Genomic DNA, 13,165 nt, shown 5'->3' with positions numbered 1-13,165 from the left:
CAGCAGAATATTTAATTTCTGAAATTCTTTTAACTCAGGAGCCAAGCGGATAACCTGAGAGATGCCGGATCCGGATGCTGGACTTGCTGTTGGTTCATTGTGAGGAGAGAAGGAAACTGCTTCAACCACATTGGCGGCTCCAGAGAGAGAAGGTGAAGCTCCGTGAGCCAATGTTGGCGTGGCCAAGCTGGGGCTATTAGAATGAGTGTACAAGGCTCCGCTTTCAATTTCCTGAGGACTCTGGGAATCATTGGAAACAGTGGAAAAGCATATGCAAAGATGTTGCACCATGCGATCGAAAATGCATTTCCTAGAGATCCCTGCTGGGGATGCCAGCTTGCGAAGTGTTGTCATTTGGCGTTCTGTCTTGTAGCGAATAGATCTATGAGAGGAGTGCCCCATCATGAGAATATTTGGTTGAGGATCCCCTGGTCCAATTCCCACTCGTGACACGTTGTGTGTTGCATGCTTAGTGAATCGGACAGAACGTTGTCCATTCCTGGGACATACTCCGCCCGAAGGGAAATTTTGTGCAGGATCAACCAGTTCCAGATTTTTTGCGATTCCCTGCTTGTTGAGATAGTGCATTGTTGTGGTATTTTCCGTACGCACGATCACTAGAGAATTCCTGATCCTTGGAAGAAAAGCTTGAAGGGCGAGGAAGACCGCTCGTAGTTCGAGGAGATTTATATGAAGCTCTTTCTCAAAAGGGGACCAATTCCCACTTATCTGCAGTTCTTGGAGGAAAGCTCCCCAACCTCCCAGTGAGGCGCCTGTTGTGATGATATGTGGCGAAGCTGGAAGCAAGAAAGGCAAGCCTTGGGACAGGTTCTGAGGACAAATCCACCATTGCACAACCTTGACCATCTGAGGGGTCATCCGTATGATATCGTCAAATGAGCCTGTGCATTGGACCCACTGCGCTGAGAGAGCTTCTTGGAGAGGCCGCATGCGGAGACGGCAGTGTGGAACTAGTAAGATACATGATGATATCATACCGAGTAGGGACTTGAAGAGGCGAACTGTCAAGGACTTCTTGGAAGTATGAGAATAGCCAGTGACAGAAGCTTGTCCTTTCTTTCCTGAGATGGAAATGCTTTTTTCTGTTTTGTGTCAAGGGTAGCGCCTAGGAAATTTATACGCTGAGAAGGCAGAAGGACTGATTTGTTGCAATTGAGTGTGAGTGCCAAACGATTGAAAAGCTGTGGACAAGTGTTGGAAGACCTGGACGCGTCTTCTAAGGATGGTGCCTTGATTAGCCAGTCGTCCGCCAGCCACCGGAGAAAGGCATTTTATAAAGATGCGTGGTGCAGACTTGAGCCCGAAAGGTAGGACGTGGAATTGAAAGTGTCTGCCCGCTACTGCAAACCTTAAGAACTTTTTGTGATTCCGGTGAATAGGATATGAAAATAAGCATCCTGAAGATCCAAAGACACCATGTAATCTTCCGCATTCAGAAGTTGTAGAACCTCTTGGATTGTTACCATACCATACGAAACAACTGCTTTTTCAAGAATTTGTTGAGGGATCTCAGGTCTAAAATTGGTCTCCATTTTTTCCCCTTTTTCTAAATCTAAATCTAAATCAGCTACGCCCACGGAGTAGGCGTAGTGTTGCCTCCTACGCATTTTGCGTAGACAGCGTAGCCGGCAACACTACGTCCACTCCGTGGGCGTAGCCGAGTCGGCCGCCACCCGCCTCCCTCCTGCCCTCCCCTACATACATTATTTAAGCAAACTACCCTTAATAAAACAATTTTAAAGCACTTACGTGTCCGGGGCTCGTCCGGGGCTCCCTCTTGGAATAGCGTCCCTTCCTAGATACCAATGCGCATGCGCGGCCGCCCGCGCATGCGCATTGGTATCCATGACGACGCGATTCCAAGAGGGAGCCCCGGACGAGCCCCGGACACGGTAAGTGCTTTAAAATTGTTTTATTAAGGGTAGTTTGCTTAAATAATGTATGTAGAGGAGAGCGGGAGGGAGGTGCGTAGTGGGGCTACGCGGAGTGCGGGAGTGGGCGTAGCTTCTCGCCCACTCCGCGTAGCTCCGCGGAGCCCCACTACGCCCAATACGCCCAGGGTTAGTAAAATCCTTTCCCCCGTTGAGAAAGAGGAAACCTTTCTATCGCTCCCTTCTGGAGCATAAGAGAACTCTCCCGGAGAAGTAAACGTAGATTTTTGTGAAGCATAGGTCGGGGAGGGTTTTGGGGAGGGATGTGGACAAATTCCAGTGAATGACCGAATTGAACTAATTGTAGAACCCAATGGTCCATTGTAATTTGTTTCCAATTTGTTAGAAAATGGGAAATTCTTCCTCCAATTTTTGAGGGCAGAGATGAACTGGAGACTGGCTGAAGTGAAGGGTCATTGTCGTCGAGCAGTGCCTTTTTGTTGACCTTTTCCTCGAAAGGATGATTTACCATAAGAGGATTGCTGCTGTTGCTGACGTTGTTGATACTGTGGTCGATGTTATTGACTAGAAGAGTAGGACGACCGTTATTGGTAATCACCTCTAAAAGAGGACTGCCCTCTCCCTCTTGATCCACGAAAGGAAGTATTTTTAAATTGGAGGGTTCCTAAAGCTCTGGCTGTGTCCGTATCTTTCTTTATACTCTGGAGAGACTCATCAATTTGTGACCCAAAGGTCGAAAAGTCGAAAAGAAGTTGCCTTCAACCAACCTTGTCGTCTTAATACTGCTGCGCCAGCCAGCTGACAAAATCCAGTCGACGCGACATCCATCGCGCAATCTATTATTTCCGATGCCGAGCGTTCCCCTTCAAGCAATATCTTCTTTGTCTCCTCTTTTGAGTCTTCAGGTAAGGCTGCCAGGTATGGAGCTATATCTGCCCATAACTGCCTATTATATCGTCCCAATAGTGCTAAAGCATTGGGCGCTCTTACTGTCAACGCATACATTGAAGAAAAACACTTTCTGGTGTTATCCAACCTTCAACCTTCTTTATCCGGCGGAGCAGTTAACGGGGCAGAAGAATTTTTGGACTTTCTTTGAGCCGCCTGCGTTATAACCGAGTCCGGCTTGGGATGTCCTAATAAACAAGCTGGAGCAGTATGGGGCACCTTGTATTTTTTATCCAGGCGAGGCAACACTGGAGGCACCGAGGAAGGATTTTGCATAATCTTCACACCCTGACCCCATAAGTATTCTATTATGGGTATAGATCTCACTGACTTCTTGAAAGGCTCCTTAAAATCATACAAGAAGCAATCCTGTTGGTAGGAAGTCATGGGGATTTGAAAACGTTGAGCTTATCTCTCAACAATGTTATGGAACCCCCCGATGTCTTTAGGTGGTGAGTCAGCCAGTGTAGGCACTGGAGAAGCAGGACAGGGAATGACGTAGTTGGCCCATTCATCATGGTTAGACTGGTTGTCATGAAGTTCCCCCTCTTCATGCTGATCTTCCTCCTCGTCTTCATCAGTAGATGGAGGACGCGGCAAAATTACAGGTTCCGGCTGTAAATTTAAAGGTGGAGGCCATGGTCTTGGTGGTGGAGACACCGCCGGGGGTTGAGATTTAGGAGATGGTGGAAACCTCTGTTTGTAGCCTTTAATGAGGTATTGTAAATCCCGAACCAAGGAGGCTGGAAGACAAACCATTGGTGGAGGAGGTGGTTGATATTCTTCCTCCTGATCCTGGTCTTCCTCATTGGAACTTTCTTGATATTTTAAATTAAGTTCAGAGGTGCTTGTCGCCGTTTGAAACATGCTACCCTCATCCAAATCCTCCTCTTCCAGAAGACATGCTGGAGGCAGTGGTTGGTCCCTACTTGGAGATGTTAGAGCCGGCGTCAACGTCTTCTTCGTAATTCTGAGATGCACATAAGTGCTTTTCAGATTTGGATCCGTCATTGTCGACGAGCCCGTTGACGGTGCGGTCGTAGACAGTGAAACCTTGACAGGTGTCGTAGTCGATGGGGTTATCGTCGACGGGGCCGTCGTCGACACTGTCGTCATCACCGATGGAGATCTCGTTGACGGTATGGTTTTCACCGTCGGAGCTTTTGTCGACGATGGTGTGGACATCGACGGGGTTGTCTTCGTCGTCGAGCTCGTCAGCGATCGCAGCATCGACGGTTGCTTCGACATCGACGATGTCTTTTTGATCTTTATCGTAGACAACACGGTCTTACCTGCCGTCGACGAAGGAGTTGTCGTCGTCGATGAGGTTAATGACGACGTCGCCATCGACGTGGAGACAGTTTCCGCCGACGATGTGACACAAGAGGCTGTATACACAGATCTCCTCGTCGCTGAAGTCATCATCGACGACAAGCGGAAGAAGGCTTTTTGAAGGTGGTAACTTCCTGAGAAGACACCTTCGATGGTAGAGCCTTAGAATGGACCTCTGAAGACTTCTTAAGTGTCTTCTTTTGAGGAGGCTGTGACGAAGGGCCCGGAGATGCCACCCTTGGTCTTTTTTGAGAGGTTTTAGAGGATGTTGAAGAGCCCTCACTCTCCTCAGAAGACTCCAATTGGTCTCGGTCTTTCAACCTTTGTAGCTATATTAACAGGCGTCCCTCCCAATCTTTGAGGGTTTTTGTGGAGAAGGTACGACATACCTTGCAATCCTTAGAAGAGTGGCCTGGATAGAGGCAGTAGAGACAATCTTGATGTTGGTCATCTATATGTAGCCTCTTCTTCCCTCAGGAACCACAGGACCTAAAAAGTCCGTTCTTAGGTGTCTCAGTCATGAAGATACCAAGGAACTTCAGTCAGAAGATGAAATATAAAGCCAGAAAAACACTGGAAAACCAGATGAGAAGTAAACTGAGCAGAGCTCAGAGGAGACTCCCTTAGCACGACGTGCGGTAGAAAATCTGAGGGACATGAGCTCCTTCCAGAAGGTTCTAGAGGGGGGTGAAAGCTGATTGGCTCTTCTCTAGAGTTTGGTCCTTTTTATAAAAGGACATAGATATGTTACTAATGTGGGGCCTTTGGCCTATTACTCTATGTTTCTAAAGAGACATTACTTTATTTATGTACCGAGGACTCCCACCCTGACGACGGGGAATGATTCAGGCATGTGAATCTATGAAAGATGCCCTAATACTGGATAACCGGAAATTCACTTGAAGGAATGGATTAATTTGTTTACCTCTTACCTTATTGCCATAGGTGGCAAAGGTATTCTGCTGTTCGCAAGCAACATATCTTGTTACATAACCTAGGCATTCAAGGTAGAAATATATATGACACCTTACCTGAACCGGAGCTAGAAGTCGGTGAGGAGGATATTGATGAGTTTAGAATTAGTCTTTTAAAATTAGAGATACATTTTGGTGACAGAGTAAACGTAGTTTTGGAGCAGCATACATTCTTTACCCGTATCCAAGGTAAACAGGAATCTGTCATCAACTACATAGCGGCACTCAGAGGCCTGACCAAACTTTGTGATTTGGGTGAACTCAATGATTCTCTTATCAGGGACCAACTAGTCAGGTGCACAAATAATAGTCGCATACAAGAAAAGCTCCTGGCAAAAAACCCTACCATAAAAGAAGCGGTTAGCATAGCAGTATCTATAGAACACATTGCTAAGTGTATCAAAGAAATTAAGACTCCCAATGAGCTCGTAGCAAGTGTTCAGAATACCAGTTGTGCACAGGACAATTGGAGTGATAAATTCTCCCAGACCCTCCAAAGATCACATATCTATTTAATATCCCAAATGTAAATTTTTTTTGAATAATAAGCCCATAGATGTGTTTGCTGATTCGTGTGCCCCGGTTCCCTTATTTAATATTGATGTCATAAATGATCTGTTTGATACCTCTAGTCTCAACGTGCTGGAACCGGACATTTCAGCAGTAGGATATGCTGAAGAAAACATTCCATAGAGGGGATACTGACGATGTGTATTAAATTCAAAGGGAGAACTACACGTGGCAAAGTGTACATGGTAAGCAAAGGTTTCAATCTGTTGGGTTGGCATCATCAAAGTGAGTTGGGGATTGTGCTTGATCCAAATATTAAAGATCAAGTCCTCCTAGCTGAGCGGGAGAAAGGAACCAGCAGAAATTTTAATATATATCCAGAATTGTCCTCTGGAAAAGGCCACAATGTAAATAGTACTGCCTGCAGTGTACCACCCGTGGGGGTGAACATCATTACAAACCAAGGGGCCGATTATGATGGCGGACGGACCTGAGTCCGTCCGCCACCATAGAGTAGGAGGGAACCTCCGCTTGGCCTGCGGAGTTCCCTCCTGTGCAATTAGGATGTGACCGCCACCCTGGCGGTCACATCCTCTATTTTTACCATTGCGACGGGTGCGGCTTCAAGCTGCATCCGCCGCAATGGTAAAAATGTATAATTTGCATTTGTATGCAGAAAGCGGCAGGCACCGTGCGGCGCCTGCCGATTTCTGCATACAAATGCAGGGGGGTACCATAGGTACCCCCCATGTGCACTCCCCACCCCCCCCTTTCCCCAGGGGGCCCACAACGGGCCCCCGCAGTGAAGTTACACATGCTTTTCCACGGCGGAAAACCCGCCACGGAAAAGCATTTCACACAGCCCATCCTAATATGGGTGACGGTGTCTGAGAGACACCATCAACATATTAGAGCTTTTCCGCCGCGGTTGTAAGCCAACTGCGGCGGAAAAGCGGCGGACGGAAACCAGGACCCACCAGCCATCCTAATGTGGCGGTGGGTCTTTGGTGGGTCCGCAGAGGATTTTCCGCATCCTCCGGGCCGGCGGTGGCTTCTGCCAGCCCGGAGGATGCGGAAAATCCTCCATCGTAATAGGCCCCCAAGTTTCTAACGCTCCTGTAGAAGGGGGGATGTCAGGAATGTGTCATACTTTAACAGAAACTGAATGTGTTAAAAGTTTGCATAGAGCGAAAATTTGTTCCCTGTCCGAAAATCCTACATCAGTTCCTAAAATACCATGAACTAAGCTGGCATTGGAAATAATCAGCCCCACGGTTCAATTGGGAGTGCAGAAGAGATTTTTGATTGTACTCGTGGACTACACTTCCCATTGGATCAAATACAAGTTTGTGTCATACATCTCGACAAGAACTCTCATCGACTTCTTAAGAGACTCATTTGCATGTGAAGGTGTACCAGCTTCCATAGTCACTAACAATGGTGTCAAATTCTCTTCTATTGAAATGAAGGCATTCCTAAATGAGCTGTGCATCAAGCATGAGAAAACTACCTTACATTGCCACAGGGACAATCACCCCATTCAAAAGTCAATTCTCTTGATTGAAAATCTCACACAACTAGCTTTTGTCAACAATCTGGATGTAGATAAAACGTTAAGAAAAGGCATTTGGGCATATCACACCTCTTCCGACTTGATAACGGGAGTAACCCCTTTTGCTTCCATCAGGGGAAGAGATCCGATTGCCAAAACTATTATCCCCTAATTTACCTTTATTCGAGTCATCAGCGTAAATGTAAGTCCTGTTGTGATTGTATCCCTCACTGTATGGCGCAGTTGCGTGAATCCCCGCACCACTAGGCCACATGTTGGTTACCCAGTTACTTCTATCCGCCAGCAGGGAGGAAATTGTTAATCTAGCCCTTATACAGGCATAGGGTCTAGATGTTCATGCACTCTTGAGTTTTTAGCATTTTGCAGGCTCCCTAATGTGAACCTCTATTTTCCCTGTACTGTAGGAAGATGTGTTGTAATCCTCCTCTCCTTCCCCTTCCCCCCTTGGTACATTCCCCACTGCCCCTCCTCCCTTCCTTCCCTTGGAACGTTCTGTCAGAGTTCGCTTTAGAATGTTGGCTAGCCTGTCAGTTACGGAGAGTGGATGACAGAATAAAGACGTTTGTACTCACCTCTGCCTCCGAGTACTTCATTTTAACAGTTATATAATACAATGTCTATGAGACCTCCTGCTTTCTTTTTATTCTAGTATTATGATTGTTCCTATTAACGAAGCAATAAAGAATATGACTTTGATAAGCACTGCATTTGCATCAAGACTCCACAGCACATAGAATGCATATGTGTTTCGTAGTCTCCTTGCATGAAAAAATGGAAGGCAGGAGCGTAAAAAGAAATAATGAATGCAGGAAATGTATAGAATTTGTAATTTTCCTAGAAAAGAGATTCTTGTTCTAGCAGCCATTGTGATGTAAGAGATTGCCAAATGTGTAACCTTAACTCACAAATACAAACATTCTTTGAACAACGGTTTTACTAGCCACCTTTGAGAGTGTTCTGTATGCTGACATTAAATAATCAGGTGCACGGACCAGAGGTCAACAGAATAACAGCTCCAGTCAGTGAGAACGCTAGTACTTCCCAGTGCCATTGCAATGAACAATCAGTGCTCTCCTATTCCCATTCAGAAGTAGCAGTTTCTTGTTACGAGCTCTACACTACAGGTTTTGCAATTTCAGAGTGCGGCAAATAATGTGTTACTGTTACATTACTTTACAGATTCCTATGCTTCATTGCACTGCCCATCATTAGAGACAATTTTGTGAAGACGGCACTGGGTTTACAAAATGTAGGAGCAGCCTTCTCTGTAAAGATTCAGTAATAGATTTAAAAATATGTGTTTACTCAACAAATGGCAGGCAGGCCCGCCCTTGGTTTCTCTGCATAACCACATCAAATGATAAAATAAATGCAGACAGGCTGCTCCAAATGATCTAAGAAACAGTGAAAGAAAAATGCTGAAAAGTAAATAACCTTGTTATTTACATACCTGGTGTTTTTTTGGTGTGCTGACTGTAGAGATGGGGGATGTGGCCACACTCTCTTCCCACTCAGGGTATACATTTTCTCCCTCATTCTCCAAATAACCTTGCCCTTTCTTGCGTTTTACCACAATGTTGAGCTGTTCTTTGGAGACACTGAGGTGTGTGTGAGGCTCAGCACACGGTAAGTCATCTTTGTTAATACATGTTCGTTCGAAGTTTTCTGGGCCATTGTTCTGCAAGAAAGAGATTGGAAAGATATCATTGCACAGCAAAGTGCTACTCGTCATTGCACAAAGTCACCATTACTACCTTTCCACTCTGAGTGTGAGCTATGTTCTCAAAATACTAACCAACAAACCAAACCATTTTTTAACAATGAACCAAATGTCGGTCGGTGAGGAGGATATTGATGAGTTTAGAATTAGTCTTTTAAAATTAGAGATACATTTTGGTGACAGAGTAAACGTAGTTTTGGAGCAGCATAAATTCTTTACCCGTATCCAAGGTAAACAGGAATCTGTCATCAACTACATAGCGGCACTCAGAGGCCTGACCAAACTTTGTGATTTTGGTGAACTCAATGATTCTCTTATCAGGGACCAACTAGTCAGGTGCACAAATAATAGTCGCATACAAGAAAAGCTCCTGGCAAAAAACCCTACCATAAAAGAAGCGGTTAGCATAGCAGTATCTATAGAACACATTGCTAAGTGTATCAAAGAAATTAAGACTCCCAATGAGCTCGTAGCAAGTGTTCAGAATACCAGTTGTGCACAGGACAATTGGAGTGATAAATTCTCCCAGACCCTCCAAAGATCACATATCTATTTAATATCCCAAATGTAAATTTTTTTTGAATAATAAGCCCATAGATGTGTTTGCTGATTCGTGTGCCCCGGTTCCCTTATTTAATATTGATGTCATAAATGATCTGTTTGATACCTCTAGTCTCAACGTGCTGGAACCGGACATTTCAGCAGTAGGATATGCTGAAGAAAACATTCCATAGAGGGGATACTGACGATGTGTATTAAATTCAAAGGGAGAACTACACGTGGCAAAGTGTACATGGTAAGCAAAGGTTTCAATCTGTTGGGTTGGCATCATCAAAGTGAGTTGGGGATTGTGCTTGATCCAAATATTAAAGTGGCCACACTCTCTTCCCACTCAGGGTATACATTTTCTCCCTCATTCTCCAAATAACCTTGCCCTTTCTTGCGTTTTACCACAATGTTGAGCTGTTCTTTGGAGACACTGAGGTGTGTGTGAGGCTCAGCACACGGTAAGTCATCTTTGTTAATACATGTTCGTTCGAAGTTTTCTGGGCCATTGTTCTGCAAGAAAGAGATTGGAAAGATATCATTGCACAGCAAAGTGCTACTCGTCATTGCACAAAGTCACCATTACTACCTTTCCACTCTGAGTGTGAGCTATGTTCTCAAAATACTAACCAACAAACCAAACCATTTTTTAACAATGAACCAAATGTTTAGATTTCCACTTCAGTTTGTAATCCCCAAGCAGTACTGCAACAATGGATGAGACAAGCCGCAAATAGGAGAATAAAGGAAAGAAACCAGGATAACGATGAATATACACAAGGCTCAGGAGAAGTTAGGATTGTCTCTTTTTCTTATCATAGGACTCACAATAAATGTTATAGAGTAATATGCAAAATTGCAAAAAATAAACAGGATACCACTTCAATGCTGATAAAAGAGGAGAAATCTACTAACACATGTCAAGCATTCAAGTAACGTCTGTTTGATAAGTCTGCCAAAAAGGCATATTTTATATTGCCCGGTTACTCACCGGTAATACTCATTACTCCGAGTCCTGGTCTCCCCGTCCCATTCCTGATGAAGTGAGCAGCTAGTCTGCTCTACAGAACCCCTACCTAGCTGAGCTGTTGGCACTTCCCCCTAGGATGATGTCACCATCACGTGACTACAAAAGGGGGAAGTGCCGGAAGAAACATCCTGAAATACCAAAGACAACAGAACGAAACACATACAATCACCCACAGACACCCCAAACCAAGGAGGGAGGGAAGGGCTCAGGAATGGGACGGGGAGACCAGGACTCGGAGTAATGAGTATTACCGGTGAGTAACCGGGCATTACCTCCTCGTCCTGTCTCCCCGTCCCATTCCTGATGAAGTGAGCCCATACCCAAGCACACGGTGATTGTAAGAAAAAAACAGACCAGAATAATGCAAGAAACAGGTCCATTTTAATGCACAAAAAGAAGTACAGATCACAAATCATGTACAGCAGACAGGACAGAAGCCCCAAAAGCAGCAGAGCCCGCCATCCCCAACTCCAGACGATAATGGGCAACAAAAGTGTGGGGAGAAGCCCAAGTGGCAGCATTGCAAATGTCCCTCAACGAGGCCCCCTTGAACATGGCCCAGGAGGAAGAAACACTCCGAGTCGACCGACCCTGAACAGAAGAAGGCAGGGGACAGTGGGCAGAATCGTAAGCAGAAACCACAGCGCCCTTGACCCAACGAGACAAGGTGGACAGAGAAGGGCGAAGCCCCATACCCGACAGGCCATAGGTGACGAACAGGGAATCCACTGCACGAAAACCAGTCGTACGCTCCAAGTAGATGCGGAGAGCCCTCAGCACATCCAAAGAATGGAGGAGCACCTCTTCAGGAGAGGCAGGAGCCAGAAAAAACACAGGGAGAACAATATCCTCCAGACAGTGAAAGGAACACACCACCTTAGGGAGAAAGAACTGACTCGGGCGGAGAATAACCTTATCCTCGCAAAAGCTCAAGAAGGGCGGGGAAGCCATCAGCGCCCCAATCTCACCAACTCGCCGGCCAGAAGTAATGGCCACCAGGAAAATAACCATCGCAGAAAGGAACTTCAGGGCCACAGAGTCTAAAGGCTCGAAAGGAGGACCCGTCAAAGCCCGCAGAACCAGGGGAAGATCCCAAGGAGGCACAGGAGAACGGGAGACAGGACGCTGAAGCAAGAAACTCCGCAGAAGGTGAGCCACCAATGGGGAGACAGAGGCAACAGAGGAACCCCGAAAAGCAAGAATGGCAGCCCACTGAGCCCTCAGGGAAGAAACAGCAAGACCCAGGAGGAAACCATCCCGCAGGAAGTCCAACACCCTCACAGCCTCACAGGAGGCAGAAGAGAGACCCTTCCCAAGGCACCAAGAAGAGAAACTCTTCCAGTGCCGGGCATACGATTTCAAAGTGGAAGGACGCCGAGAAAGCTGAAGACAATGGGCAACCTCCACCGAGCAACCCAGATCCAGAAAACTCAACCTCTCAAGTGCCAAACCCCTAGCCGGAGGCGACGCAGGGAGGCAAGGCCGAGGAGAGGAACCCTCAGAGGGGAGGGACACAGGGGAAACCTCCAATGTGGTCGAACAGAAAAGGCCAGCAGAAGGGGGTACCAAGACCGCCGAGACCATTCCGGAACAACCAGGAGAACCTCCGCCCGATCCCAACGAATCTTCCGGAGGACCCTCGGAATTAAGGCAAACGGAGGGAAGGCAAACAGCAGACCCCTCGACCAAGGAACCGAGAAAGCATCGGTGGCCCACGCCATTGGAGAGGGAACGATGCTGCAATTCCGAGGAAGAAGGGCGGACTCCTCCGAGGCAAAAAGATCCAGCCAAGGAAGGCCGTACCGGAGGACAATCAGATCGAACAGATCCGGGGACAGACAGATGGACACCGAGGACGGGAACACCCGGCTCAAAGAGTCCGCAGGCCCATTCTCCGTCCCCGGAAGATAGACCGCCGTCAAAGACAAAAGATTCAACTCGGCCCACAGGCCGATCTTCCGGGAAAGGAGAAACAGGGCACGACACATGCCCCCCTGGTGATTCACATAAGCACGAACCACCTGATTGTCGGTCTGCACAGAGACCGCCTGACCCCGAAGGAGAGGAGCGAACCAAAGAAGAGCCAACCAAACCGCCCTCAACTCCTTCCAGTTCGACGACTGGAGGGACTCGAAGCTGGACCACCGACCCTGAGCCTTGGAGGCACCCAGAACGGCACCCCACCCCAGAGCACTGGCATCCGTGGACAAAACGACCACGGACCGAGGAGGAAGGAGATCGAACCCCCGGGAAAGAGAGAGAGGGGACAACCACCACTGGAGATCCGCCCGAATCCCCGGAGTGACAGGGATCAGAGTCTCGTAGTCCAAGGAGGCAGGATCCCAGTGCGACAGGACATGATGCAACAGGGGGTACAGATGGAACCTGGACCAAGGAAGGAGATGCAGAGTGGAAGCCATCTCCCCCTGACTCCGCAGCCAGAGACGGGCAGACACCCGGGACTGGGACAGAAGCCAGGATAGGTGACGAAACAAAGTCAACTGGCGCTCCTGCGAGAGAAAAACCATGTCCAAGTCCATGCGAAAGAGAGCCCCCAGGAACTTCAGGGACTGGGAGGGCACCATGGAGGACTTCCTGTGGTTGATAAGGAGCCCAAAG

At 47.1% G+C, this 13,165-nt stretch overlaps 1 protein-coding gene across 5 annotated transcripts in view; it reads right to left on the bottom strand.

The window, feature by feature from the left end:
- Positions 1-13,165, bottom strand: part of LOC144798733 (uncharacterized) — a 784,842-nt gene that overhangs the window by 158,524 nt on the left and 613,153 nt on the right. For all 5 annotated transcript variants that reach the window (XM_078669743.1, XM_078669744.1, XM_078669747.1 and 2 more), the window contains 2 exons: positions 9,922-10,029; positions 8,701-8,928 (listed from right to left, as the gene is read on the bottom strand). In XM_078669743.1, coding sequence (XP_078525869.1) covers positions 8,701-8,928; positions 9,922-10,029 — 336 coding nt within the window. The remainder of the gene's footprint in view (positions 1-8,700; positions 8,929-9,921; positions 10,030-13,165) is intronic.

Source organism: Lissotriton helveticus, chromosome 12 (genome assembly GCF_964261635.1).
Source record: "Lissotriton helveticus chromosome 12, aLisHel1.1, whole genome shotgun sequence".
Classification (NCBI taxonomy): Eukaryota; Metazoa; Chordata; class Amphibia; order Caudata; family Salamandridae; genus Lissotriton; species Lissotriton helveticus.
The sequence above is the reverse complement of the archived record's forward strand: the minus strand, read 5'-3'. Positions and strand labels throughout refer to the sequence as shown.